The following is a 27,379-nucleotide window of genomic DNA, read 5'->3' on the forward strand; positions in this document are numbered from 1 at the left end:
GTTTGGATGGGATATCAGTGAAATTTTTCCCCCAGAGGCTGCTGGGCACTGCCCAGGTTCCACAGGGAATGGGAGGAAGCTGTGCCAGGGGAGGTTTAGGATGAATTTTAGGGCCCCCAGAGAGTGCTGGGCACTGCCCAGGTTCCACAGGGAATGGGCACATTCCTGAGGCTGCCAGGGCTCCAGGAGCATTCGGAAAATGCTCTCAGGGAGAGGAGAGAGCCCAGAGGAGGCTCCAGGATGGGATCAGAGGGATGGAGCAGCTCTGCTGGGAGAGCTGGGATGGTTCAGCCTGGATAAGCTTTGGGGTGACCCAATTGTGGTCTTTCAGGACATGAAGGGGCAATGAGAAGCATGGGGAGAGAAAATTCCCAAAGGATGGGGTGCCAGGACAAAGGCATCAGACATCAGACTGATGGAGAGGAGGTTTAGGTGGGGCATTGGCCAGGAATTCCTCCCTGTGAGGGTGAAGAGGGCCTGGGATGGATTTCCTAGAGAAGTTGGGGCTGCCCCATCCCTGGCAGGGTCCAAGACTAGGTTGGACAGAGCTTGGAGCAGCCTGGGAAAGTGGAAAATGTCCCTGCCCACGGCAGGGGTTAGAATAGGATGAATTTCAAGGTCCCTTCCAACCCAAACCCTCCTGTGATTCCATGATCAGACATCCCACACCAACCCTCAGTTAGAGACTCATTAACAGCCAGGATGAAGAAATCCATTACAAAAAAAGATAATTTGTGCAATGCAGATTCTTTATTATGAATGAAACACCCACAGATGGTGTCAGCGAGAGACAAACCAGCAACATCGCGATGGAAACACGAAAATCCCAAGGCAGCAGCAGCAGCGACGCACAGCCCAGGGCTGTGCCCCAGAGATTGCCCCTTGCCAGGGCAGCACCGGGGCTCGGGGCTGGGCAGAACAGGGCAGAGCCTCAGCCGAGGCTGGGCACAGCTGGCTGGGGGCGCAGAGGGGGAGCAGCTTTTGGAGGCAGCGCTGGGAAGGCCAAAGGCGCCGGCCTGGGCTCTGCAGGGTCACACGGCAGGGACAGGGACCCTGCAGCTCCCGGGGCTGCCGGGCCGGCCCTGAGCAGGGGCTGCAGCTTCAGCCCGGCTCAGGGGGCACAAGGCAGCAGGGGCTGCTGGAGGAGCCCGCGGGCAGGGGCAGCGCTGAGCTCCGCCGGGATTTGGGCTTTAGCAGGGCCCGCAGGAGCCCCCGAAGGAGCGGGAACCACGGCCACAGCTGCCATAACCCCCATAGCTGCCATAACCCCCATAGCTGCCATAACCCCCATAGCTGCCATAACCCCCAAAACCTCCATAGCCCCCAAAGCCCCCAAAGCCCCCATAGCCCCCAGAGCCCCCACGGCTCCCAAAGGCGCCCCCAGAGCCGGCTCCCACGTAGGGAGCTCCAGCCGAGCCCACGGCGCTCTGCTGCGGGAAGGAGCTGAGGATGGGCCCGGGGAAGGTGATCACCGAGGCCGGGGGCTGGATGACCACCGTGGAGTCGGGGCACTGCCGCACACAGGGCTCGTTGCAGGTGTCAGCCAGAGGGGCCGGGGTGGCCACACCACAGCTGGGGATGCACAGGCTGGAGCAGGACATCCTTTGGTTTGGTTGGTAGAGCTGCAAGACAAGGCATGGACAGGGCTCACACCAAGGACTCAGCCCAAAGCCCAGCTGCTGCTCTCGCCCACCTGGAGCCCGTGTGCCAGGACTCATTCTGGCTCATCCCATGCCTTCTGATCCAAGCCTCATTCCCTCCAAATTCCTGCTCACATCCCCTGCTGCCCTCACCATCCCTGAGTCTTGCCCATGGGAATGAAGAAAAACTCCCTCATCCCAACCACCAGGTTCACCGGGGCCTTGAGCCCGCTGGTGGAACTCCAACCATCCCAGCTCTGGCCCGGGATGGCTGCTGGAGCTCGGGGGACAGAGATTCCTTGGGAAATCCACAGGCAGAGATTCCCTGGGAAATCCAGAGCCAGAGATTCCCGGGGAAATCCACAGGCAGAGATTCCTTAGGAAATCCACAGCCAGAGATTCCTTGGGAAATCCACAGCCAGAGATTCCTTGGGAAATCCAGAGGCAGAGATTCCTTAGGAGTTCTACAGGTGGAGACTCCCTGGGGAAGGAGCAGAAGAGGAAAAGAGGATGGAGACAAGACTCGGACTCACCACAGCGATCAATGAGCAGATTCAAGTGAGGAGAGCAGGATGGAGCCCTGTGGAGCTCTCAGACCTTTTATACACCCCAGAGTGCCTGGGGCACCGTCCAGGGGGTGGGGGCAAACTCCAGTAATTAGGAATTCAAGCGGACAAACCTCATGACACAAACTGAAACATGAGGTAATAACATCTGTATTAATTGAGGCCAGAACGAGTAAAGGTGCCCTGGAGAGCCACCAGGCCCTGTAGGGACAGACCATGACCAATCACTGTGTGTAAGATGATTTGTTGTTGAAGCTGAGATCAGAGCCCCAATAAACCCCGACATGACATGTCCTTAATCCCCTTCTTTGCTTATGCACGGGAGTTTTGGGCATCACTCAGGAGCGCTTTGAAATGGCACAGCCGGCACTTAATCTGTCATTAATCCTTTTTACGGGCTGCTAAATAGGGACGCCGGGAGGGAGAAGCCATCCCACCCACGCGGGGCGCATCCCAAACGCCAAACATGGCAGGGGAGGGCACAGGAACAGAGTCCTGGAGTGGGGCAGGCTGGGGGGACCACGGACAGACAGACAGACAGACAGACAGCCATGTCCTGCCCGAGGAGGGTCATCCCACATGGAACAGGGCTGGGCACAGGGCTGGGCATGGAGGGTTCTGGGAGGGAGAATCCCAAAGGGATTTTGGTGCCACTGGAGGATTTGTTAAGGCCCCAATTCAGCTGATGATGATGCAAAAAGCAGAAAGGGAGATCCCATGTCAGATGAAGCTCCATCAAGGATCCATCCAGACACAGATGGGTGTGACACGGGTGGGATCAGGAGTGGGATAAACAAGTAAGGAGAGATCTACAGAGAGGAGCAGGAGAGCAGAGAGCAGATCCAGAACCACTCAGACCCTCCAGCCTGGGTCCTGGCCAAGCTCTCCTCTTGATTGCCCAGCTGGCCGAGAGGTCTGGCCCAGGGAGTGTTGGCTGAGCCCCTCAGAGCCAGACTGGCTCAGGGGATGTTGGCCAATTAACTCAGAGCCAGACTGGCCCAGGACAGGCCCAGCTGGGCACGGCTGCCACAGAGACACGGCCGGGCTGGGCTCAGCCCTGTCCCAAAAGATTCTTTGTAAGCAAAGTGAGGGATTAGGGACAAACCTGGGTTTATTGGGGATGTGAGCTGAGTGAACTCCAGTAGCACCGTGTCAGTCATGTAATGATGGGTCATGGCTGTCCTGGCAAGCTCCTCTCTCCTGTCCACTCCTTTCCACACCAATGTCCACAATGCGGAGGGGGGATGACAGAATTTTTCAGCGTCCCTTCACTTTATGGAGTGTCTCAGTGTGAATTCGTAATTACTGGAGGGGGGATCTGTCCGCACCCCCAGACGATGCCCGGGGCTCTCTGGGATGTATAAAAGGGCCGAGCTCCCTGCACAGCTCCATCCACATTTCTCCACTTGACTCTCCTCATCAACCGGGTAAGAGCAGCTCTCCGAAGCCTCTTGGGCATCTCTGTCTCCTTCCATGCAATTCCTCCCTCACACTTTTGCCTCTTTTTTCCAGAAGCCTTTCCAAGACTCAAGGATGTCCTGCTGTGTCCCCAGCTGCGGCGTGGCCACCCCGACCCCTCTGGCTGACACCAGCAACCAGCCCTGCGTGCGGCAGTGCCCCGACTCCACGGTGGTCATCCAGCCCCCGGCCTCGGTGGTCACCTTCCCCGGGCCCATCCTCAGCTCCTTCCCGCAGCAGAGCTCCGTGGGCTCGGCCGGAGCTCCTTTCGTCGGAGGCGGCTTCGGCGGCTCCTCCGGACGCCGTGGCGGCTCCGGAGGCTCCGGTGGCTTTGGGGGACTCGGAGGTTATGGAGGATTTGGAGGTTTTGGGGGCAGCTGCGGAGGCTCCAGAAGCTGCGGGCCCTGCTAAGTGCCAGCGCCATCCCTGATCCAGAAGAGCTCCAGGAACGCGCACAGCCCATCCCTGCACGCCAAGGCCCGAAGCAAAGACACACCGACAGACCGACAGACAGAGAGACAGATAGACGTCCCCGGGTCCCTTCCAGCCCCTCTCGGAGCCCTGTAGCGATCGTTGCCCGCTCCCGGCAGGGCCCCAGCTCGGCTCCTGGTCTGCCCGTGTCCCCCCACCCCCGGGACACGCGGGGAGCGCTCGGCCAGGACCCCGCTCCGCTGCCGCCCCCCTACCCCGCACGACAATAAAAGCTGCCTCGCATTGCAATGCTCACTGCTTCTCTCGGCTGCTCTTTGCTCCACACCCTCTGCCCAACCCGGCCTGGAGGGTTCCGGGAGGGTCCCGGGAGGGTTCAGGCAGCCCCGCTTGGACATGGTGGGTCAGAAGCCCCCGACAGCTGCCCGGGCTCCTCCTGCCCGTCCTTGGCCACGCCAGCCCCGCAGCAGAGTCCCCCCGAGCCGGACCCTGCCCAGTCCCTGGAATGCGGTCTCTGCCCATCCCTGCCCCGCTCCTGCCCGCTCCGGGCTCCTCTCTGCAGCCCCAAAGGAGCCCCGGGCACACCGCCAGCCCCCTGCCCTTGGGACACCCCCCGAGGGATGCCTGGAGCCCCAGGGCTGTGGGGATTTGGGGAGCAAGTAGAGCCCCCCGAGGGATGCCTGGAATCCCAGGGCTGTGGGGATTGGGGGGCAAGTGGAGCCCCCTGAGGGATGCCTGGAGCCCTGGGGCTGGGAGGACTGGGGAGCGAGTGTAGCCCCCCAAGGTATCTGGTGATTTGTGGAAACAAAAAACTCTACAACTTTTTGAAAGTTGTAAAAATGCTAGTATGTTCATTACAGCGCTGGACGCTTGTGGGAGTCGTTTCTCCCAACAGGACATGTGTACCTCTGGGAATTCCAGATCTTTTTTTATTTCCCTCTCAAATACATATCCTACAGCTTACGCTAACGCCATCACCAGCCCCTGCCCTTTGGACATGCCCCGAGGGATGCCTGGAGCCCCAGGGACGTGGGGATTGGGGGAGGAGTGGAGCCCCCCAAAGGATCCAGTGATCTGCAGAAATAAACTCTACATCTTCTTGAAAGTGGTAAAGCTGGTATGTTTATTACAGCACTGCAGGCATGTGGGAATCGTTTCTCTTAATAGGACACACGTACCTCTGGGATCTCCAGATCCATTTTATTTCCATCTCAAATACATATCCTAAGCCTTACCCAAACCCCACCACCAGCCCCCTGCCCTTGGGACACACCTCGAAGGATGCCTGGAGCCCCAGGGCCGTGGGATTGGAGATTGGATGTCCCCAGCTGGGACACACAGAGCCAGCTGTACCTAGGCTCCAGAGCATTGCCCAGGGACATTGCAATGGCCCAGCACACACCCAGGAGATTGGAGAGCAGGAAAAAGGCAAGATGAAGGAAAACCAGGAGTCAACATTTCAATGCAAGACAGCTTTTATTGCAGGGGGAGGGCAGGAGGAGCTGGGCAGCAGAGCAGGATCATGGCCAAGGGCTTCCCATGGCCTGGCCCTGGGCACAGCCAGGTCAGCAGCAGCAGCCCCAGGAGAGGCTCTGGAACCACCAGGGCACCAGGAACCCCTCGGGGATGCTCAGGAACGACAGGGACAAGGCAGAGGTGCTTCCCAAGCTGGCACCAGGCACCCAAGGTGCAGAGCCCGGCCATGTCCAAAGGGTTTTGGTCCACAGAGCATCAGGTCGGGATGTGCCGGGGTTTCTCCTGGAGCTCTTCTTGGTCTGAGGCCGCGCTGGGGCTGGGGCTTAGCAGGGCCCGCAGTTGCCATTGAGGTAGCGGTGGCCGCTGCTCCAGCCACCGTAGCCGCAGTTGCCAAGGCCTCCATAGCCCCAGCCTCCGTAGCCTCCGCATCCCCAACCGCCGTAGCCTCCACGGCCTCCATAGCCCCAACCCCCATAGAGACCACGGCTTCCATAGCCCCAGCCTCCATAACCTCCATACCCGCCAAGGGCTCCGTAGCCCCCATAGCCCCCGTAGCCCCCACGGCTCCCAAAGGCGCCCCCAGAGCCGGCTCCCACGTAGGGAGCTCCGGCCGAGCCCACGGCGCTCTGCTGCGGGAAGGAGCTGAGGATGGGCCCGGGGAAGGTGATCACCGAGGCCGGGGGCTGGATGACCACCGTGGAGTCGGGGCACTGCCGCACACAGGGCTCGTTGCAGGTGTCAGCCAGAGGGGCCGGGGTGGCCACACCACAGCTGGGGATGCACAGGCTGGAGCAGGACATCCTTTGGTTTGGTTGGTAGAGCTGCAAGACAAGGCATGGCCATGGCTCACACCAAGAACTCAACCCAAAGCCCAGTTGCTCTCCCCTGTGTTCCAGGACTCATTCTGGCTCATCCCAGGCATTCTGATCCAAACCATATTCCCTTCAAATTCCTGCTCACATCCCTTGCTGCCCTCACCATCCCTGAGTCTTGCTTGCGATTCGGAATTAAGAAGACTTTGACATCCAAACTAGCAAAGTCTCAAGCCTCCAAAGCCCTTGGTCCCCTGATAGAACCCCAACTATCCCAACTCTGCTCTAGGAGAGCAAGAAGAATCCACAGCCAAAGGTTCCTCCAGAAAGCCCCAAAGATTCCCTGAGAAAGCCAGGGATGAAGAAGGAAAGAGGAGGGAAGGCTTGGACTTACCAAGGTGATAAGGCGAGTCAAGCGGTGGAAGGTGGATAGAGCTCTCTGGAACCCTTGGACCTTTTATACATCTCCCAAAGGGCCTGGGGGCATCATGAAGGGGAGCGGTGGCAAAAAATCCAGGTAATTAGGAATTCACGCTGACAAGTTCATCAAAGAGATAATGATGCAATACAATTATACACCTCAGCATCAGGGAGATTGGTGTGGAAACGTGCCGTGGACCAATGGGAGGCGATGGGAGGAACACCTGTGGCCCATTATTAGGTGACAGACCCTGCTCCATCCCTAATCCCTCGCTTTGCTTACAAAGAATCCCGAGCATATTTGGGACACGGCTGTGCCCATCCCACCCACTCTGTGCCAAAGACCCCTGCACCACTGAGACAGCCGTGCCCAGCTGGGCATGACCTGGTGCACGGCCAGGGCCAGTCTGTGGTGAATTCCACCAACATCACCTGTGTCAGGCTTTAGGGCCACCTGGACAATGCAAACCCTCCAGAAAGGCTCCACCAGGACCCAGCTTGCAGAAACAGGTCCAGAGGGGCCGTAGGGACCCTTCAGGTCCTACAGTAGTGTCCATTGTGTCATGCGGGTCACGGGCCCTGGCCCACTGATCTCCACCTTCCCTGGGGGTTTGGGGTTTCACCAGTGGGATTTGCCTCCTCTGTGGGGACATCAAGGGAAACGGGGACATGGAAAACATAATGTCCACCAGAATCCCCAAACCCTAACCCTAACCCTAACCCAAAGCTCCCGTGGCTTTGGGGGATTCGAATGTTATGGAGGATTCGGAGGTTTTGGGGGCAGCTGTGGCTGCTCCAGAGGCTGCGGGCCCTGCTAAGCACCAGCGCCATCCATGATCCAGAAGAGCTCCGGGAGTGCCTGCGGCCTATCCCCCCACGCCAAGGCCCAAAGCAAGGACACACCGACAGACAGACCGACAGACAGACAGACATCCCCAGGCCGCTCTCTCGGAGCCCTGCAGCGATCGCTGGCTGCTACCGCCACGGCCCCAGCTCGACTCCTGCTCTGCCCATGTCCCCCCCCCCCATCCCGGGACACACGGGGAGCACTTGGCCGAGGTCCCGCTCCGCTGCCACCCCCCTGCCCCGCACGGCAATGGAAGCTGCCTCACATTGCAATGTTCACTGCCTCTCTTGGCTGCTCTTTGCTCTGGGCCCACCACCAGCCCCCTGCCCTTGGGACACCCCTGAGGGATGCCTGGAGTCTCCAGGCCATGGGGACTGGGGGGCGAGTAGAGCTCTCTGAGGGACCCGACGATTTTCGGAAACAAACAAACTCTGCAACAGTTTGAAAGTTGTAAACCTGATATGTTTAGTACAGCTCTGGATGCGTGTGGGAATTGTTTCGCTTAATAGGACATGTGTGCCTTTGGGAACTCCAGATCCTTTTTTATTTCCCTCTCAAATATATATCCATGCAATTTTACAATAGGTTCATACATATTCATTTTACTGATTTTGTGTGAAATTTGCCGATAATTTTTTCCTTTATCAGAAAGAATTCTTGGGTCATTTTGACCCTGCTTTCCATAGCAGCATCTCTGTATCAGAGTTCAAGGGGACAGAGTATGAAATAATATCGACTAAAATGGATCTATATGAGCTTAAAACAAATACGAAATCTCAAACCCAGGGTGTTTTTGGTCTTAATTAGGGAATAAATTTTTTCAGACAGATCAATAGGCAGTAGAAGGGATGTCAAGGGGATGGGAACTCAAAGCTTCAGCTCCAAGAGCTCCACAGGACTGAACCCTGTGCTCATTCCATGGCATGGAGAGGAGACTGGGCAAGATCTGTTTGGGTCTGTCTCCTCCCTTCCCAGCTGCCACCACTTCCGGCTGGATATGCTAGGACACCTGGGACATGCAGAACTCATCCTGCATTTCCCTGCACCTTTCCATGTGACTGACCAGTCCCAGTCCTGTGCGGAAAAGGTTTAACAGTGACTTCTGTGAGCCAGAGAGAAGTTTGAGAAGAGGAGCCATGTTCACCTCTGAAGGAATCTCCTACCAATGTCCTGGACATAGAAACTGAAAAAGAAAGAAGGAGAAAAAAGAGAAACCTGCAAGTGCCTATTGCAATGAGCACTTTGTTTGTCTCTTGTGGCCAATAAGTGTAAATTTAGGAGTTTTGTAAGAATGTACAAAAGCATGCATAGTATGATACAAACGGTTTGAAGCATTCTGAAAATGGAGTATTGATTTGTGTTTGACCATCTCAACTAAGACAGCCCAGTCCCAGAGGTGATGTCAGCTTTGCTGCTTGGGCTGAGGATTTGGAAGAGTTTCTGCAAGGCCCTCCGGGCACTTTCCCATCCTCAGTGAGGGATTTGAGGATGTCTTGAGTTTCCTGCTGCTGGGAGACCATGGGGAGCTAGGGGAGATGACTCCCCCAGAGCCAGCGGGGTTGGACATCCCCAGCTGGGACACACAGAGCCAGCTGTGCCCGGGCTCCAGAGCAATGCCCAGGGGCATTGAAACAGCACACACCCAGGAATTTGGGCAGTGGGAAAAGGGTAAGATGAAGGAAAACCAGGAGTCAACATTTCAATGCAAGACAGCTTTTATTGCAGGGGGAGGGCAGGAGGAGCTGGGCAGAAGAGCAGGATCATGGCCAAGGGCATCCCATGGCCTGGCCCTGGGCACAGCCAGGTCAGCAGCAGCAGCCCCAGGAGAGGCTCTGGGACCACCAGGGCACCAGGAGCCCCTCGGGGATGCTCAGGAACGACAGGGACAAGGCAGAGGTGCTTCCCAAGCTGGCACCAGGCTTCCGAGCTGCAGAGCCCGGCCATGCCCAAGAGGTTTGAGTCCATAGAGTGTCGGTTCAGGATGTGCCGGGGTTTCTCCTGGAGCTCTTCTTGGTCTGAGGCCGCGCTGGGGCTGGGGCTTAGCAGGGCCCGCAGTTGCCATTGAGGTAGCGGTGGCCGCTGCTCCAGCCACCGTAGCCGCAGTTGCCAAGGCCTCCATAGCCCCAGCCTCCGTAGCCTCCGCATCCCCAACCGCCGTAGCCTCCACGGCCTCCATAGCCCCAACCCCCATAGAGACCACGGCTTCCATAGCCCCAGCCTCCATAACCTCCATACCCGCCAAGGGCTCCGTAGCCCCCATAGCCCCCGTAGCCCCCACGGCTCCCAAAGGCGCCCCCAGAGCCGGCTCCCACGTAGGGAGCTCCGGCCGAGCCCACGGCGCTCTGCTGCGGGAAGGAGCTGAGGATGGGCCCGGGGAAGGTGATCACCGAGGCCGGGGGCTGGATGACCACCGTGGAGTCGGGGCACTGCCGCACACAGGGCTCGTTGCAGGTGTCAGCCAGAGGGGCCGGGGTGGCCACACCACAGCTGGGGATGCACAGGCTGGAGCAGGACATCCTTTGGTTTGGTTGGTAGAGCTGCAAGACAAGGCATGGCCATGGCTCACACCAAGAACTCAATCCAAAGCCCAGTTGCTCTCCCCTGTGTTCCAGGACTCATTCTGGCTCATCCCAGGCATTCTGATCCAAACCATATTCCCTTCAAATTCCTGCTCACATCCCTTGCTGCCCTCACCATCCCTGAGTCTTGCTTGCGATTCAGAATTAAGAAGACTTTGACATACAAACTAGCAAAGTCTCAAGCCTCCAAAGCCCTTGGTCCCCTGATATAACCCCAACTATCCCAGCTGTGCTCTAAGAGAGCACGAAGAATCCACAGCCAAAGGTTCCTCCAGAAAGCCCCAAAGATTCCCTGAGAAAGCCAGGGATGAAGAAGGAAAGAGGAGGGAAGGCTTGGACTTACCAAGGTGATAAGGCAAGTCAAGCGGTGGAAGGTGGATAGAGCTCTCTGGAATCCTTGGACCTTTTATACATCTCCCAAAGGGCCTGGGGGCATCATGAAGGGGAGCGGTGGCAAAAAATCCAGGTAATTAGGAATTCACGCTGACAAGTTCATCAAAGAGATAATGATGCAATACAATTATACACCTCAACATCAGGGAGATTGGTGTGGAAACGTGCCGTGGACCAATGGGAGGCGATGGGAGGAACACCTGTGGCCCATTATTAGGTGACAGACCCTGCTCCGTCCCTAATCCCTCGCTTTGCTTACAAAGAATCCCGAGCATATCTGGGACACGGCTGTGCCCATCCCAGCCACTCTGTGCCCCAACCCCCCTGCGCCACTGAGGCAAGCGTGCCCAGCTCAGCCTGACCTGGTGCACGGCCAAAGCCAGTCTGGCTTTGGGGCTTCAACCAACAACCCCTGTGTCAGAACTTGTGGCCAGCTGGACAATGCAAACCCTCCAGGAAGGCTCAAGTAGGACCCAGCTTGCAGAAACAGAGCAAGAGGGGCCTTAGGGACATTTCAGCTCCTCCAGTGGTGTCCATTGTGTCATGAGCGTCGAGGGCTCTGTCCCACTGATCTCCACCTTCCCCGGGGGTTTGGATTATCACCAGTGGGACCTGCCTCCTCTGTGGGGCCATCAAGGGAAACTGGGACATGGAAACCACAAGGTCCACCAGAATCTCCTAACCCTTACCCTAACCCTTACCCTAACCCTAACCCTAACCCTAACCCTAACCCTAACCCTAACCCTAACCCTAACCCTAACCCTAACCCTAACCCTAACCCTAACCTACAGCTGCGGTGGCTTTGGGGGATTAGGAGGTTATGGAGGATTCGAAGGTTTTGGGGGCAGCTGGGGAGGCTCCAGAAGCTGCGGGTCCTTCTAAACCCCAGCGCCATCCCTGATCCAGAAGAGCTCCAGGAACACGCACAGCCCATCCCACACACCAAGGCCTACGGCAAGGACACACCGACAGACAGACAGACAGACAGACATCCCCCAGCTGCTCTTGGAGCCCCGCAGCGATCGCTGCCTGCTCCTGGCACGGCCCCAGCTCAGCTCCTGCTCTGCCCGTGTCTCCCCACCCCCGGGACACGAGGGGAGCGCTCGGCCGGGGCCCCGCTCCGCTGCCGCCCCCCTGCGCCGCACGGCAATGGAAGCTGCCTCGCATTGCAATGGTCACCACCTCTCTTGGCTGCTCTTTGCTCTGGGCCCACCACCAGCCCCCTCCCCTTGGGAGCCCTGGTGCCATGGGGAAATGGGGGGCGAGTGGAGCCCCCCAGTGACCCGGTGGTTTGAGGAAACAAACAAACTCTACAAGGTTTTGAAAGTTGTAAAGCTGGTATGTTTATTACAGCACTGGACTCATGTGGGAATCGTTTCTCTTAATAGGACGTGTGTACTTCTGGGAACTCCAGGTCCTTTCTAATATCCGTCTCAAACACATATGAATGCAATTTTACAATAGGTTCATGCATATTCATTTTACTGATTTTGTGTGACATTTGACGATAATTTTTTCCTTTATCAGAAAGAATTTCTGGGTCATTTTAACCCTGCTTTCTGTAGTAGCCACTCTGTTTGTTTCAGAGTTCAAGGGGACAGAGTATGAAATAATATTGTCTAAAATGGACCTATATAAACATAAAGCAAATATGTAATCTCAAACCCTGGGAGTTCAAGGTTACATATTTTGATGTTAATAAGGGAAGAAATTTACAGACAGATAAATACGCAATAGAAGGTACCTCAGGGGGGTGGGAACTCAAAGCTCCTGCTCCAAGAGCTCCACGGGACAGAACCATGTGGTCATTCCATGGCATGGAGAGGAGACTGGGCAAGAAATGCTTGGATCTGTCTCCTCCCTTCCCAGCTGCCACCACCTCCAGCTGGACATGCCAGGACACCTGGGACATGCAGAGCTCATGGTGCATCTCCCTGCACCTTTCCATGTGACTGACCAGTCCTAGCCCTGTGTGGAAAAGGTTTTACAGTGATTTATGTGAGCCAGAGAGAAGTTTGAGAAGAGGAGCTGTATTCATCCCTGAGAGAATTTCCTACCAAGGTCCTTGACACAGAAACCAAAAAAGAAAGAAGGAGAAATAAGAGAAACTTGCAACTGCCAATTCTAATGAGCACTTGGTTTTTCTGTTGTGACCAATAAGTGTAAATTTAGGAGTTTTCTAAGAATGCATAAAAGCATGCATGGTGTAATAAGAATGGTTTGAAGCCGTCTGAAAATGGAGTGTTATTTGTATTGTGACCATCTCAACCAAGACAGCCCAGTCCTAGTGGTGATGTCAGCTTTGCTGCTTGGGCTGAGGATTTGGAAGAGTTTCTGCAAGGCCCTCAGGGCCCTGTCCCATCCTCAGTGAGGGCTTTGGGATTTTCTGTGTTTCCTGCTGCTTGGAGAACACAGGGAGCTGGTGGGGATGAGCTCCCCAGAGCCAGCAGGGTCTGACATCCCCAGCTGGGACACACAGAGTCAGCTGTACCTAGGCTCCAGGGCACTGCCCAGGGGCATTGCAACAGCACAGCACACACCCAGGAAATTAGACAGTGCGAAAAAGGCAAGATGAAGGAAAACCAGGAGTCAACATTTCAATGCAAGACAGCTTTTATTGCAGGGGGAGGGCAGGAGGGGCTGGGCAGAAGAGCAGGGTCATGGCCAATGGCATCCCATGGCCTGGCCCTGGGCACAGCCAGGTCAGCAGCAGCAGACCCAGGAGAGGCTCTGGGACCACCAGGGCACCAGGAGCCCCTCGGGGATGCTCAGGAACGACAGGGACAAGGCAGAGGTGCTTCCCAAGCTGGCACCAGGCTTCCGAGCTGCAGAGCCCGGCCATGCCCAAGAGGTTTGAGTCCATAGAGTGTCGGTTCAGGATGTGCCGGGGTTTCTCCTGGAGCTCTTCTTGGTCTGAGGCCGCGCTGGGGCTGGTGCTTAGCAGGGCCCGCAGTTGCCATTGAGGTAGCGGTGGCCGCTGCTCCAGCCACCGTAGCCGCAGTTGCCAAGGCCTCCATAGCCCCAGCCTCCGTAGCCTCCGCATCCCCAACCGCCGTAGCCTCCACGGCCTCCATAGCCCCAACCCCCATAGAGACCACGGCTTCCATAGCCCCAGCCTCCATAACCTCCATACCCGCCAAGGGCTCCGTAGCCCCCATAGCCCCCGTAGCCCCCACGGCTCCCAAAGGCGCCCCCAGAGCCGGCTCCCACGTAGGGAGCTCCGGCCGAGCCCACGGCGCTCTGCTGCGGGAAGGAGCTGAGGATGGGCCCGGGGAAGGTGATCACCGAGGCCGGGGGCTGGATGACCACCGTGGAGTCGGGGCACTGCCGCACACAGGGCTCGTTGCAGGTGTCAGCCAGAGGGGCCGGGGTGGCCACGCCGCAGCTGGGGATGCACAGGCTGGAGCAGGACATCTTTGAGATTGGGAAAGGCTTCTGGAAAACACCCAGAGAAGAAAGAGGTAAAGGTGTGAGGAAGGAATTTCCCAGAGAGAGTTCCCCAAGAAGCTTCGGAGAACTGCACTTACCCAAGTGATGAGAGGAGTCAAGTGGAGACGTGTGGATGGAGCTGTGCAAGGAGCTCAGTCCTTTTATACACCCCAGAGAGCCTGGGGCTTCAGGAAAGGGGGGTGGCAACAAAAAAACCCCAAGTAATTAGGAATTCAGGCTGACAAGCTTCATCAGAGAGATAATGTTGCAAGATAATTCCATGACATCCCCTCCTTGGGGACACAGGTGTGAAAACGTGTCCTGGACATGAAGGAAGTGACGGGAGGGACAGCCATGACCCATCATTACATGACAGACACGGTGCTGCTGCAGCTCACTCAGGTCACATCCCCAATAAACCCTGGTTTGTCCCTAATCCCACACTTTGCTTACAGAGAACAATTCCCGGCATCTTGCCGCAGCTTTGAAGCGCAGCCCCAGCCATCACCCCTGTCATTATCGCCCTTTTACGGGCTGGTAAACAGAGGCAGCGGCAGCTCGGGCAAAGCAGAAGCCACTCTCGGGGTGTCTCCCAAATCCCACCCACTGCCAGTGCCAGCAAAAATGTTCATGGCCAGGTTTTGGGGTCCCCTGACATGTCTGTGAATTTTTAGGGTTAGGGTTAGGGTTAGGGTTAGGGTTTAGGGCTAAGGTTAGGGTTAGGGTTAGGGTTAAGAAGTTCTGGAGAACATTGTGTTTACCATGTCCGATTTTCCCCTAGTGCCCCCACAGAGGGGTACAGATCTCATTGTTGGAACCCCAAACTGCAGGGAAGGTGTAAATCATGGGGATACAGCCTGGGACAACCGTGTCAGAGAGGAAACAATGGGATGAGCTGAAGGGTCCCTGTGGCCTCTCCGGCCCCATTTCTGCAAGCTAGGTCCTGCTGGGGCCCTCCTGGAGGGTTTGAATTGCCCAGCTGGCCCTAAAGCCTGACAGAGGGGGTGTTGGTCAAGTCCCCCAGAGCCAGACTGGGACTGGCGTTGGCCCAGGACAGAACCAGCTGGGCACAGCTGGCTCAGGGCCATGGGGGACTGGGGGTCAGGGTGGCAGGAATGGGCACAGCCATGTCCCAAAGGATGCTCGGGTTTCTTTGTAAGGAAAGCGAGGGATTAGGGATGGAGCAGGGTCTGTCACCTAATAATGGGCCACAGGTGTTCCTCCCATCACCTCCCATTGGTCCGGGGCACGTTTCCACACCAATCTCCCTGATGTTGAGGTGTATAATTGTATTGCATCATTATCTCTTTGATGATCTTGTCAGCATGAATTCCTAATTACCTGGTTTTTTTTGCCACCGCTCCCTCTCGTGATGCCCCCAGGCCCTTTGGGAGATGTATAAAAGGTCTAAGGGTTCCAGAGAGCTCTATCCACCTTCCACCGCTTGACTCGCCTTATCACCTTGGTAAGTCCAAGCCTTCCCTCCTCTTTCCTTCTTCATCCCTGGCTTTCTCAGGGAATCTTTGGGGCTTTCTGGAGGAACCTTTGGCTGTGGATTCTTCATGCTCTCCTAGAGCACAGCTGGGATAGTTGGGGTTCTATCAGGCGACAAAGGGCTTTGGAAGCTTGAGGACTTTCCTCGTTTGTATGTCAAAGTCTTCTTAATTCCCAATCACAAGCAAGACTCAGGGATGGTGAGGACAGCAGGGGATGTGAGCAGGAGCTTGGATGGAATGGGGAGCAGTTACGAATGCCTCGGATGAGCCAGAGTGGGTCCTGGAACACGGGCAGCTGCGCTTTGGGTTGAGTCCTTGGTGTGAGCCGTAGCCATGCCTTGTCTTGCAGCTCTACCAACCAAACCAAAGGATGTCCTGCTCCAGCCTGTGCATCCCCAGCTGTGGTGTGGCCACCCCGGCCCCTCTGGCTGACACCTGCAACGAGCCCTGTGTGCGGCAGTGCCCCGACTCCACGGTGGTCATCCAGCCCCCGGCCTCGGTGATCACCTTCCCCGGGCCCATCCTCAGCTCCTTCCCGCAGCAGAGCGCCGTGGGCTCGGCCGGAGCTCCCTACGTGGGAGCCGGCTCTGGGGGCGCCTTTGGGAGCCGTGGGGGCTACGGGGGCTATGGGGGCTACGGAGCCCTTGGCGGGTATGGAGGTTATGGAGGCTGGGGCTATGGAAGCCGTGGTCTCTATGGGGGTTGGGGCTATGGAGGCCGTGGAGGCTACGGCGGTTGGGGATGCGGAGGCTACGGAGGCTGGGGCTATGGAGGCCTTGGCAACTGCGGCTACGGTGGCTGGAGCAGTGGCCACCGCTACCTCAATGGCAACTGCGGGCCCTGCTAAGCCCCAGCCCCAGCGCGGCCTCAGACCAAGAAGAGCTCCAGGAGAAACCCCGGCACATCCTGACCCAACGCTCTGTGGACCAAAACCCTTTGGACATGGCCGGGCTCTGCACCTTGCGTGCCTGGTGCCAGCTTGGGAAGCACCTCTGCCTTGTCCCTGTCATTCCTGAGCATCCCCGAGGGGCTCCTGGTGCCCTGGTGGTCCCAGAGCCTCTCCTGGGTCTGCTGCTGCTGACCTGGCTGTGCCCAGGGCCAGGCCATGGGAAGCCCTTGTCCATGACCCTGCTCTTCTGCCCAGCCCCTCCTGCCCTCCCCCTGCAATAAAAGCTGTCTTGCATTGAAATGTTGACTCCTGGTTTTCCTTCATCTTGCCTTTTTCGCACTGTCTAATTTCCTGGGTGTGTGCTGTGCTGTTGCAATACCCCTGGGCAGTGACCTGGAGCCCGGGCACAGCTGGCTGGCTCTGTGTGTCCCAGCTGGGGATGTCAGACCCTGCTGGCTCTGGGAGGCTCCCATTCCTGTGGTCTCCCAGCTCTCCCAGCAGCAGGAAATGCAGAAAACCCAAAAGCCCTCACTGAGGATGGGAAAGGGCCACGAGGGCTTTACAGAAACTCTTCCATGAACATGGATCCTCTTCTCAAACTTCTCTCTGGCTTACAGAAATCTCTGTAAATCCTCTCCCACACAGGGTTGGGATTGCTCGGTCTCATGGAAATGTGCAGGGAACTGCACGATGAGCTCTGCATGTCCCAGGTGTCCTGGCATGTCCAGCTGGAGGTGGTGGCAGCTGGGAAGGGAGGAGACAGACCCAAGCAGATCTTGCCCAGTGTCCTCTCCACGCCATGGAATGACCACAGGGTTCAGTCCAGGGGAGTTCTTGAGCAGAAGCTTTGAGTTCCAATCCCCCTGATGTCCCTTCTATTGCGTATTGATATGCCTGAAAATTTCTTCCCTAATTAACACCAAAAACACCCTGGTATTGTGATTTCATATTTTCTTTAAGTTCTTGTAGATCCATTGTAGACAATATTATTTCCTACTCTGTCCCATTGAACTCTGAAACAAACAGAGATGCTGCTGTGGAAAGCAGGGACAAAATGACCGAAGAATTCTTTCCGATAAAGGAAAAAATTAGCGTCAAAAGTCACAGAAAATCAGCAAAATGAATATGTATCAACCTATTATAAAATTGCATGGATATGTATTTGAGAGAGCATTAAAAAAGGATCTGGTGTTCCCAGATGTACGTGTGTCCTATTAAGAGAAACGATTCCCACACGCGTCCAGCGCTGTAACAAACATACCAGCTTTACAACTTTCCAAAAGTTTTAGAGCGTGTTTATTCCTGCAAATCACCGGGTCCCTCAGGAGGCTCCACTCACTCCCCAGTCCCCACATCCCCGGGATTCCAGGTATCCCTCGGGGGGCTCAACTCGTCCCCAATCTCCACAGCCCTGGGGTTCCAGGCATCCCTCGGGGGGCTCCACTCACACCCCAATCCCCACAGCCCTGGGGCTCCAGGCATCCCTCGGGGGGTGTCCCAAGGGCAGGGGGCTGGCGGTGTGCCCGGGGCTCCTTTGGGGCTGCAGAGAGGAGCCCGGAGCGGGCGGGAGCGGGGCAGGGATGGGCAGAGACCGCATTCCAGGGACTGGGCAGGGTCCGGCTCGGGGGGACTCTGCTGCGGGGCTGGCGTGGCCAAGGACGGGCAGGAGGAGCCCGGGCAGCTGTCGGGGGCTTCTGACCCACCATGTCCAAGCGGGGCTGCCTGAACCCTCCCGGGACCCTCCCGGAACCCTCCAGGCCGGGTTGGGCAGAGGGTGTGGAGCAAAGAGCAGCCGAGAGAAGCAGTGAACATTGCAATGCGAGGCAGCTTTTATTGTCGTGCAGGGTAGGGGGCGGCAGCCGAGCGGGGTCCTGGCCGAGCGCTCCCCGCGTGTCCCGGGGGTGGAGGGACACGGGCAGACCAGGAGCCGAGCTGGGGCCGTGCCGGGAGCGGGCAACGATCGCTACAGGGCTCCGAGAGCGGCTGGAAGGGACCCGGGGACGTCTATCTGTCTCTCTGTCTGTCGGTCTGTCGGTGTGTCTTTGCTTCGGGCCTTGGCGTGCAGGGATGGGCTGTGCGCGTTCCTGGAGCTCTTCTGGATCAGGGATGGCGCTGGCACTTAGCAGGGCCCGCAGCTTCTGGAGCCTCCGCAGCTGCCCCCAAAACCTCCAAATCCTCCATAACCTCCGAGTCCCCCAAAGCCACCGGAGCCTCCGGAGCCGCCACGGCGTCCGGAGGAGCCGCCGAAGCCGCCTCCGACGAAAGGAGCTCCGGCCGAGCCCACGGAGCTCTGCTGCGGGAAGGAGCTGAGGATGGGCCCGGGGAAGGTGACCACCGAGGCCGGGGGCTGGATGACCACCGTGGAGTCGGGGCACTGCCGCACGCAGGGCTGGTTGCAGGTGTCAGCCAGAGGGGTCGGGGTGGCCACGCCGCAGCTGGGGACACAGCAGGACATCCTTGAGTCTTGGAAAGGCTTCTGGAAAAAAGAGGCAAAAGTGTGAGGGAGGAATTGCATGGAAGGAGACAGAGATGCCCAAGAGGCTTCGGAGAGCTGCTCTTACCCGGTTGATGAGGAGAGTCAAGTGGAGAAATGTGGATGGAGCTGTGCAGGGAGCTCGGCCCTTTTATACATCCCAGAGAGCCCCGGGCATCGTCTGGGGGTGCGGACAGATCCCCCCTCCAGTAATTACGAATTCACACTGAGACACTCCATAAAGTGAAGGGATGCTGAAAAATTCTGTCATCCCCCCTCCGCATTGTGGACATTGGTGCGGAAAGGAGTGGACAGGAGAGAGGAGCTTGCCAGGACAGCCATGACCCATCATTACATGACTGACACGGTGCTACTGGAGTTTACTCAGCTCACATCCCCAATAAACCCAGGTTTGTCCCTAATCCCTCACTTTGCTTACAAAGAACAATTCCTGGCATCTTGCAGCAGCTTGGAAGCGTTTCCCCAGCCATCACCCCTGTCATTATCGCCCTTTTACTGGCTCGTAAACAGAGGCAGCCGCAGCTTGGGCAAAGCAGAAGCCACTCTCGGGGTGTCTCCCAAATCCCACCCACTGCCAGTGCCAGCAAAAATGTTCACGGCCAGGTTTTGGGGTCCCCTGATCCGTATGTGAATTGTTAGAATTAGGGTTAGGGTTAGGGTTAGGGTTAGGGTTAGGGTTAGGGTTAGGGTTAGGGTTAGGGTTAGGTTAGGCAAGTGTTCGTGTTAGAGTAAGGTTTGCCGGGTTCTGGAGAACATTGTGTTTTCTATGTCCCCTTTTCCCTTGATGGCCTCCCATAGGGGGCATATCCCACTGGTGGAACCCCAAACTACCAGGGAAGGGGAGAGTGTTGGGGCAAAGCCCTCATCAGCCATAACAGAGGGGACAGCATGGGTCACCTGAAAATTCCCTGTGGTTCCTCCGGCCACGTGGCTGCAAACTGGGTCCTAGTTGAACCCTCCTGGGGATTTGCATTGTTCTGGTGGCCCCAAGATCTGACACAGGGGGTGTTGGTTGAACCCCCCAGAGCCAGACCAGCCCTGGCCGTGTACCAGGACAGGCTGGGCACTACAATGTCCAAAGGATTCTTTGTAAGCAAAGTTAGGGATTAGGGACAAACCTGGGTTTATTGGGGCTGTCAGTCGAGTTCCAGCAGCACCGTGTCTGTCATGTAATGATGGGCCACTGCTGTTCATCCCATCCATCCAGGCATATTTGCACAGCAATATCTCCAAAAAGAAGATGACAAACAACTATTCCCCATCATTAGCTGGGCCATTTAATTTGTCTGCTTGAATTCCTAATTACTGGAGTTTGCCCCCACCCCCTGGACGGTGCCCCAGGCACTCTGGAGTGTATAAAAGGTCTGAGAGCTCCACAGGGCTCCATCCTGCTCTCCTCACTTGAATCTGCTCATTGATCGCTGTGGTGAGTCCGAGTCTTCCCTCTGTCCTCTCTTCCTCCTCTGCTCCTTCCCCGGGGAATCTCTGCCTGTGGATTTCCCAAGGAATCTCCGGTTCTGGATTCTCTGGGCAATATCTCTGCCTGTGGAATTCCCAAGGAATCTCAGGCTGTAGAATTCCCAAGGAATCTCTGCCTGTGGAATTCCCTAGGGAATCTCTGCCTGTGGAATTCCCAAGGAATCTCTGCCTCTGGATTTCCCAAGGATTCTCTGTCCCTGAGCTCCAGCAGCTGTCCCAGGGCAGAGCTGGGATGGCTGGGGTTCCACCAGCGGGCTCAAAGCCTTGGGGAGCCTGGTGGTTGGGATGAGGGAATTTTTCTTCATTGCCACGGGCAAGCAAGACTCAGGGATGGTGAGGGCAGCAGGGGATGAGAGCAGGAATTTGGAGGGAATGGGGCTTCGATCAGAAGGCCTGGGATGAGCCAGAGTGAGTCCTGGCACATGGGCTCCAGGTGGGCGAGAGCAGCAGCTGGGCTTTGGGCCAAGTCCTTGGTGTGAGCCCTGTCCATGCCTTGTCTTGCAGCTCTACCAACCAAACCGAAGGATGTCCTGCTCCAGCCTGTGCATCCCCAGCTGCGGGGTGGCCACCCCGGCCCCTCTGGCTGACACCTGCAACGAGCCCTGTGTGCGGCAGTGCCCCGACTCCACGGTGGTCATCCAGCCCCCGGCCTCGGTGATCACCTTCCCCGGGCCCATCCTCAGCTCCTTCCCGCAGCAGAGCGCCGTGGGCTCGGCTGGAGCTCCCTACGTGGGAGCCGGCTCTGGGGGCGCCTTTGGGAGCCGTGGGGGCTCTGGGGGCTATGGGGGCTTTGGGGGCTTTGGGGGCTATGGAGGTTTTGGGGGTTATGGCAGCTATGGGGGTTATGGCAGCTATGGGGGTTATGGCAGCTGTGGCCGTGGTTCCCGCTCCTTCGGGGGCTCCTGCGGGCCCTGCTAAAGCCCAAACCCCGGCGGAGCTCAGCGCTGCCCCTGCCCGCGGGCTCCTCCAGCAGCCCCTGCTGCCTTGTGCCCCCTGAGCCGGGCTGAAGCTGCAGCCCCTGCTCAGGGCCGGCCCGGCAGCCCCGGGAGCTGCAGGGTCCCTGTCCCTGCCGTGTGACCCTGCAGAGCCCAGGCCGGCGCCTTTGGCCTTCCCAGCACTGCCTCCAAAAGCTGCTCCCCCTCTGCGCCCCCAGCCAGCTGTGCCCAGCCTCGGCTGAGGCTCTGCCCTGTTCTGCCCAGCCCCGAGCCCCGGTGCTGCCCTGGCAAGGGGCAATCTCTGGGGCACAGCCCTGGGCTGTGCGTCGCTGCTGCTGCTGCCTTGGGATTTTCGTGTTTCCATCGCAACGTTGCTGGTTTGTCTCTCGCTGACAGCGCCTGTGGGCTTTTTAACTCAAAATAAAGAATCTGCATTGCATGAAATATTTGCTTTTTTCATGGATTTCTTCATCCTGGCCGTAAATGAGTCTCTGAGGGATGGTGTGGAATGTCCTATCGTGGAATCACAGGAGGGTTTGGTTTGGAAGGGGCCTTGAAACTCCTCCCATTCCACACTGTGCCATGGGCAGGGACGCCTTCCACTGTCCTGGGCTGCTCCAAACCCTGTCCAACCTGGTCTTGGACCCTATCAGGGTAGGGTGGCCCTAACTTCTCTGGGAAATCCATCTCAAGGCCTCTTCACCCTCACAGGTAGGAATTCCTGGCCAATGTCCCACCTAAACCTCCTCTCCCATCAGTCTGACAGCACCTGTGGGCTTTTCATTCACAATAAAGATTCTGCATTGCTGCAATCACTTGGATTTCGATTGGTTTTTCTGGGTTTGCTCTTCTGATGGTCTGTGTTGAGCTGGGATATATTCACAGAATCCCAGAATCATTCTGGTTTTTAAAATCTACAAATCATCATCCAATCTTTGGCCAATCCCCACCAGGTCACCCCACCCAGGGGTCCAATGACATTTCCACTTGTTCCTTGGACAGTTCCAGGGGTGGGGACCCGAAACCTCCCTGGGCAGCCCCTTCCAGTCCTGATCACCCTTCCCAGGATGAAATTCTTCCCCAAATGAAGCCCAAGGCCCCACATTTATCATCCATGAATGAACAAGGTCTGTGAGATCCTCGTCAGCTCTCACATTTTCCTTCTGCAGCACACAAAGGATGGAAATGAGTCATTACCCCTATTCCAAGACTTGAAGGGAAAAGTATCAATTGATTTTTTTATTCCTTTGTGGTCCTTCAATAAAAAGTTACAATGTCTTCACTTAATTTTGGCAGTTCAAAGCAGCAGTTCAGACGCTGTTTTATGTATTTATAAGCTGTTATTAATCTATTAAAAGCACAATTCTCTGCTGCTTCATTATTGAAAAAGAGTCACTTCAAAGGTACGAGTTGAGGCAGTTCAATGTTGGCTTTAGTCAGAATTTATTTTATTCCTTTGAAACTTTCCATTCAAGTGTGGCTCTGCACAAATAACCATGACAGTGAACTGCTTTGTCTCTTCATCCTCCAAATCTGGATTTATTGCTAATTTTATCCTTAGACTTTCTGGAGTGAGCAAAATATGTTAAAATTCCATTAATTTTAATTCTTTAACCCTTGTTAAAGTAGTCAAATCAGGGCTGAGACAGCAGAATTTATTAATTTATTTTATTCTCACGTGGTCTCACTTGTGCACCCTGAGACACAGAAAGCTTTCCAGTTTTTATTTGGGAATTTGTAACTCGCAGACTTTTTTGATTAGAGATAATTAGACAAAATATTAAAATTATGACCAGCTGCAGCTGAATTGAGAGACCAGGATACAGCTTGAGCAGTGACTTGAGCTGGGTGTCTGAATGGATAAATTCATCAAAATTCATCAAAAGCCTTTGGATTTTTTTTTTTTATTATTTCTAGCCTGAAATTTGCTGGAAACACAACCCCCACTTTTACTGGGAAAGGTTTTCCATGGGTTTTGCACTCATATTTTGCGCTGAGCCCAATCCAGCTCTGTTCCTGTGGTGGGGAGGTCTCCAGAGGTCCCTTCCCACCCAAATTCTGGGATTCTGGGATTGTCTCTGTCTGTTCCAAGAGCAGTAATTAAGCTCACAATGAAGGTTCGAGGGTTTAATTGATCTTTTGAGCCCAGACTCTGAGACACCTCAGCGATGAATAATTTGAGTGGCTCCTACTCCCCAGGACGTGGTGGAACAGCCTGGGAAATTCACACTTCCAGTGTCATTTCAACAGAGCCTGGAGTGAATGGAAAATGAAAATTTCTGCTCTGGAAAGTGACATTTTCTGCTCTAAAAATTGATTTTTTTCTGTTGTGTAACAGATCAGATCTCTCCATCTGAAAAGATGGGAAAATCCAAGGCAGGACCAGCACAAAAGCACTGCAGAAAAAGAAGTTTTCTCCCAATTTCTGGTATTATCCCCCAAATTTTAATTAATTAGCAGCCAGAAGGTGCCTCAGTGATTTATAGCTGCTGTTGTGTCCCAACCTGCACACCCAAAGCAAATTTAAAGGAATATTTTCAAATATTTCCTAGGAAATTAGGGATTTGGAATTAATTTTCTGAGTGGTTTTGCATCACACTAAACACAGCTGGGAAAGAGCCATAAATGAGGGATTTGTAAAGAAATATTAAACCCAGTTTCCTTTACTGCACTAAACCCAGGGAGGGCTGAGAGACACAGCAGAGAAAAAAGGGGGAGAAAAAAGAGTTTTGGAGGAACGTTGGGGAAGTATACATATATATATAGTTAGCATATACATTTTTTTTTTGACTAATGTATATATCATTATAAAGAACATTAAAACACAACAGAAGGCAGCGGTGTGATGCAAAATCTTTTAATGACAGTAAGAAGTTACAGCTGGTAGTAGCACAGGAGGATCACATCATCATACACTGAGGAGTAGCTACACCCCAGAGCAGAGGTCTGGGGAGTAAAGCTGGTGTAGGAGAGGAGCAGAGCTGTCAGCACAGCCAGCTCCTCGGGACACACAAAAACCTCATCCCGAAAGAGAAGGAACAGGAAAAATAAGCTAATTAATCAGAATAACATCATGGAAGAGATCCCTAACCCTCAGGGAACCGGAGCTGAGACGGAGCAAAATCCAGCCAGGAGCAAAATCCACCCAGGAGTAAAATCAATCCAGCCAGGAGCCTTCAGGGCGGGTTTTGGGGTTTTCCCTGCCCGGGCTGGGCTCAGCACTGGTAGCAGGGGTAGCAGCTGCCATAGGAGTATCTCTGGAAGTAGCGGGAGGAGTAGGGCGAGCAGTAGCGGGTGCTGAAGCTCGGGCAGTACTCGCGGTAGCCACAGAGCCTCCCGTAGTAGCCCTGGTAGCCGCAAGGGCTGCCACAGTCGTAGCTGCGGGTGCTGCAGACGGTGCCGTAGCTGCAGGGGGAGTAGCAGGGTTCCTCACACTGCCGCTGGTACCAGAAAGTCATCTTGGGGCTGGAGAGGAGGGAGGCCAGGCTGCAAGGGAGGGAAAAACACTTGAGGCAAGCCCTGACAGTGAGTAAACCCCGAGTAAGAGATGCAGGGAAGGGAGAGGCAGAAAATCACGGCACAGGGCCCGCATCCATCGCTCCATGCCAAATTTAGGGACAGTTCTTGCCCCTAATCCTCCATCCTGAGGACGGAGGCAAGGCTGGAAGGGAGGAAAAGAGGAACGGCAGAGTTGGGGAATGGTTTGGGTTGGAAGGAAATTAAAGTTCAACCTGTTCTACCCCTGAAAGGGCAGAGACAGTGGTCCATAACCCTAACCTTAACCTTAACCATAACCCTAACCTTAACCTTAACCTTAACCTTAACCTTAACCTTAACCTTAACCTTAACCTTAACCCTAACCCTAACCTTAACCTTAACCCTAATCCACACCTTCCTCCAGTCCATCGTACTCCAAGCTGGCCTTGGACTCTTCCTGGGATGTGAAATCCTTGGAATATTCCAAATTTTGGGCCAGTTCTTGCCCCTAATCCTCCATCTTGAGCTTTCCCACACAGCCTCACTGAAAAATGGGGCTGTGACCCAAAGCAGGGCTGGAAAATCCTCAGAGCTGTGCTGGGACAAAGGCGTGAGAGAAATAGGGGATCCATGTGGGACTGAGGCTGTTTTGAACAGCCAGAAATTAAAAATCCATGGAGGAAAGATTGTTTTGCACTCCTAAATCACAACCTCAATTCTTGGCTGCAGCTTCTGTAGATAAGGAGGGAAAAAAAAGGAGAGGGAACAGCCCCAAATCCGTCCCTTCATCATCCTCTGAATTCCCTAGACCTGTTCCCACTTACCCTTGGCTGCAAGGAGGAGAAGGCAGGAGCAGGGAATGGTTTCTCCACAGGGATGTGGGGTTTTTATGGAGCTCCCAGTCCCGCCCCACACACCCCACACGTGTCGGGCTCAGCCCTAATTAATTCCCAGCCCCTTTTCCTCCCCTCATCGATATCCCAGGGTCCGGCACCGTCACCAGGAGGCTCCGCCCGCCACGTCCCTTTCATCCCAAAGGCACTCAGTGCAATTAAGGCTGGCCATCATCATCATCATCATCATCATCATCACGCTGAATTTGCGCTTTTTGAGACAGAGGTGACTCTTGGGGATCAGCAAACTCCCGTGGAATTCCCAACGCGGCATCTTTGGGACACTGAATGTGCTTTGTTGTGCTTTTTTTCCCCCCTGGAATAATTGTGGAAGGCACAATCTGTGTTTTTGATGAATTTCATCACTCCTAATGATGCTGGCGCATCCCTGCGGATCCCTCCCAACATTTCCGGTGATTTGGAGCCGCCGCGCCAGGGGATATTATTGATTCAGTCAGGAAATATTGATTCAACCAGAAAATATTGATTCAGCCAGAAAATTGGCCTGCAAGCATCGAATTGGTATGTCCAGGATGTATTTTTAGAGGGGGAAAAAATCTTCCGGAGACCCAATTCTGAAGGTATAAATTAGAATTTTAATAAAGGCAGGAAACCGAACACCCCAATGTACGTTTTTGGAGAGGGTGTTACATAAGAGCGGGGCTTAGCAAGGTGCTGTTAATATTGAAATAATAAATCTCTTTGTGCCCGAAAATATTTAATAAGTCTTAATGAAGGCTTTGATATTCCAAATTTAGAGAAAGGCCCAGAACTCCTGACGTGCTGCCTGTCATTATCCTCCCTTGGGATGGGAGTAAACAGCAAAACAGGGTTTGGAGGTGAAGGTCACCCCAGCATTATTCACCTTCATTAGGGAGAATTAAACACCTCAACAATATGAAGAAAATTTACATTAAACCATATTTGGAATTTGGGGGGTTTCCCAGGAAAACTGTGGTCGTTACAGAGATAAATCCCAGAGGTTTTTTATCTTTTCAATGGGATTTTTTATGTTTCTCCTTGTCAGGAAACCCCGAAAGAATAATTTTGTGATCAAAGGGAAAACAAACACTGAGCAGATCTTTTTGGAGCCAGCAAAATTCACCTTGCTTGGTGAATGGAAATTCAGTTCCTGAATGGATTTCGTAAAACATGCCTGGAGATTTCAAATACCATAAAATAAACCTGGAGATTACAAATATGTTTTTTTCTGCTTGAAATAATTTAGATTCATTGGGGATTTCTACCTGCTCTGAGGTTCATTTAAGTCATTGATGCCTGATTTTATTCAAATGTATTTCCAGTCTTACACGGAAAAGGATCACCATTTCTTTCTACAACTTGAGAGTGTGTTGAAGCTGGGTTGAGTTACTTAATAAAAATAAAAATAAAAATAAAAATAAAAATAAAAATAAAAATAAAATATAAATATAAATATAAATATAAATATAAATATAAATATAAATATAAATATAAATATAAATATAAATATAAATATAAATTATGTTCTGGCCTAAAAACGCGATTTTGAAATAGACCCAAGCAATAAATTATCTCCAGGGATTTTCATTTTGAAAAACAATTGAAATTCCTTCTCCCTAAATGAATCCAGGGTCATTGCAGGTTTCACATATTGCCATTTGTCCATTCATCCCAAATTGGGATTG

General features: G+C 54.6%; 8 protein-coding genes across 8 annotated transcripts; 3 read left to right on the top strand and 5 right to left on the bottom strand.

Annotated features, from left to right (window-relative positions):
• Positions 1-728: 728 nt before the first annotated feature.
• Positions 729-2,212, bottom strand: LOC132085005 (claw keratin-like). The gene is made up of 2 exons (XM_059490346.1): positions 2,174-2,212; positions 729-1,622 (listed from the first exon to the last, which is right to left on the bottom strand). Exon 2 carries the CDS (start codon positions 1,599-1,601, stop codon positions 1,191-1,193), a length of 411 nt encoding a protein of 136 aa, XP_059346329.1. The 5' UTR covers positions 1,602-1,622; positions 2,174-2,212; the 3' UTR covers positions 729-1,190.
• A 1,284-nt stretch (positions 2,213-3,496) lies between these two features.
• LOC132085033 (claw keratin-like) lies at positions 3,497-4,390 on the top strand. The gene is made up of 2 exons (XM_059490380.1): positions 3,497-3,633; positions 3,719-4,390. The coding sequence occupies exon 2, from the start codon at positions 3,740-3,742 to the stop codon at positions 4,073-4,075; it is 336 nt and encodes a 111-aa protein (XP_059346363.1). The 5' UTR covers positions 3,497-3,633; positions 3,719-3,739; the 3' UTR covers positions 4,076-4,390.
• A 1,160-nt stretch (positions 4,391-5,550) lies between these two features.
• LOC132085009 (claw keratin-like) lies at positions 5,551-6,811 on the bottom strand. The gene is made up of 2 exons (XM_059490350.1): positions 6,776-6,811; positions 5,551-6,390 (listed from the first exon to the last, which is right to left on the bottom strand). The coding sequence occupies exon 2, from the start codon at positions 6,367-6,369 to the stop codon at positions 5,893-5,895; it is 477 nt and encodes a 158-aa protein (XP_059346333.1). The 5' UTR covers positions 6,370-6,390; positions 6,776-6,811; the 3' UTR covers positions 5,551-5,892.
• A 2,534-nt stretch (positions 6,812-9,345) lies between these two features.
• On the bottom strand, positions 9,346-10,606 carry LOC132085012 (claw keratin-like). The gene is made up of 2 exons (XM_059490354.1): positions 10,571-10,606; positions 9,346-10,185 (listed from the first exon to the last, which is right to left on the bottom strand). Exon 2 carries the CDS (start codon positions 10,162-10,164, stop codon positions 9,688-9,690), a length of 477 nt encoding a protein of 158 aa, XP_059346337.1. The 5' UTR covers positions 10,165-10,185; positions 10,571-10,606; the 3' UTR covers positions 9,346-9,687.
• A 2,609-nt stretch (positions 10,607-13,215) lies between these two features.
• LOC132085011 (claw keratin-like) lies at positions 13,216-14,178 on the bottom strand. Its single transcript, XM_059490353.1, has 2 exons — positions 14,148-14,178; positions 13,216-14,055 (listed from the first exon to the last, which is right to left on the bottom strand). The coding sequence occupies exon 2, from the start codon at positions 14,032-14,034 to the stop codon at positions 13,558-13,560; it is 477 nt and encodes a 158-aa protein (XP_059346336.1). The 5' UTR covers positions 14,035-14,055; positions 14,148-14,178; the 3' UTR covers positions 13,216-13,557.
• A 1,305-nt stretch (positions 14,179-15,483) lies between these two features.
• LOC132085010 (claw keratin-like) lies at positions 15,484-16,734 on the top strand. The gene is made up of 2 exons (XM_059490351.1): positions 15,484-15,514; positions 15,895-16,734. The coding sequence occupies exon 2, from the start codon at positions 15,916-15,918 to the stop codon at positions 16,390-16,392; it is 477 nt and encodes a 158-aa protein (XP_059346334.1). The 5' UTR covers positions 15,484-15,514; positions 15,895-15,915; the 3' UTR covers positions 16,393-16,734.
• Positions 16,735-18,239: 1,505 nt separating this feature from the next.
• On the bottom strand, positions 18,240-18,908 carry LOC132085034 (claw keratin-like). Its single transcript, XM_059490381.1, has one exon. It carries the CDS (start codon positions 18,887-18,889, stop codon positions 18,554-18,556), a length of 336 nt encoding a protein of 111 aa, XP_059346364.1. The 5' UTR covers positions 18,890-18,908; the 3' UTR covers positions 18,240-18,553.
• A 1,366-nt stretch (positions 18,909-20,274) lies between these two features.
• On the top strand, positions 20,275-21,786 carry LOC132085020 (claw keratin-like). Its single transcript, XM_059490364.1, has 2 exons — positions 20,275-20,354; positions 20,912-21,786. Exon 2 carries the CDS (start codon positions 20,933-20,935, stop codon positions 21,323-21,325), a length of 393 nt encoding a protein of 130 aa, XP_059346347.1. The 5' UTR covers positions 20,275-20,354; positions 20,912-20,932; the 3' UTR covers positions 21,326-21,786.
• The last annotated feature ends 5,593 nt before the right edge of the window (positions 21,787-27,379 follow it).

Source organism: Ammospiza nelsoni, chromosome 28 (genome assembly GCF_027579445.1).
Source record: "Ammospiza nelsoni isolate bAmmNel1 chromosome 28, bAmmNel1.pri, whole genome shotgun sequence".
Classification (NCBI taxonomy): Eukaryota; Metazoa; Chordata; class Aves; order Passeriformes; family Passerellidae; genus Ammospiza; species Ammospiza nelsoni.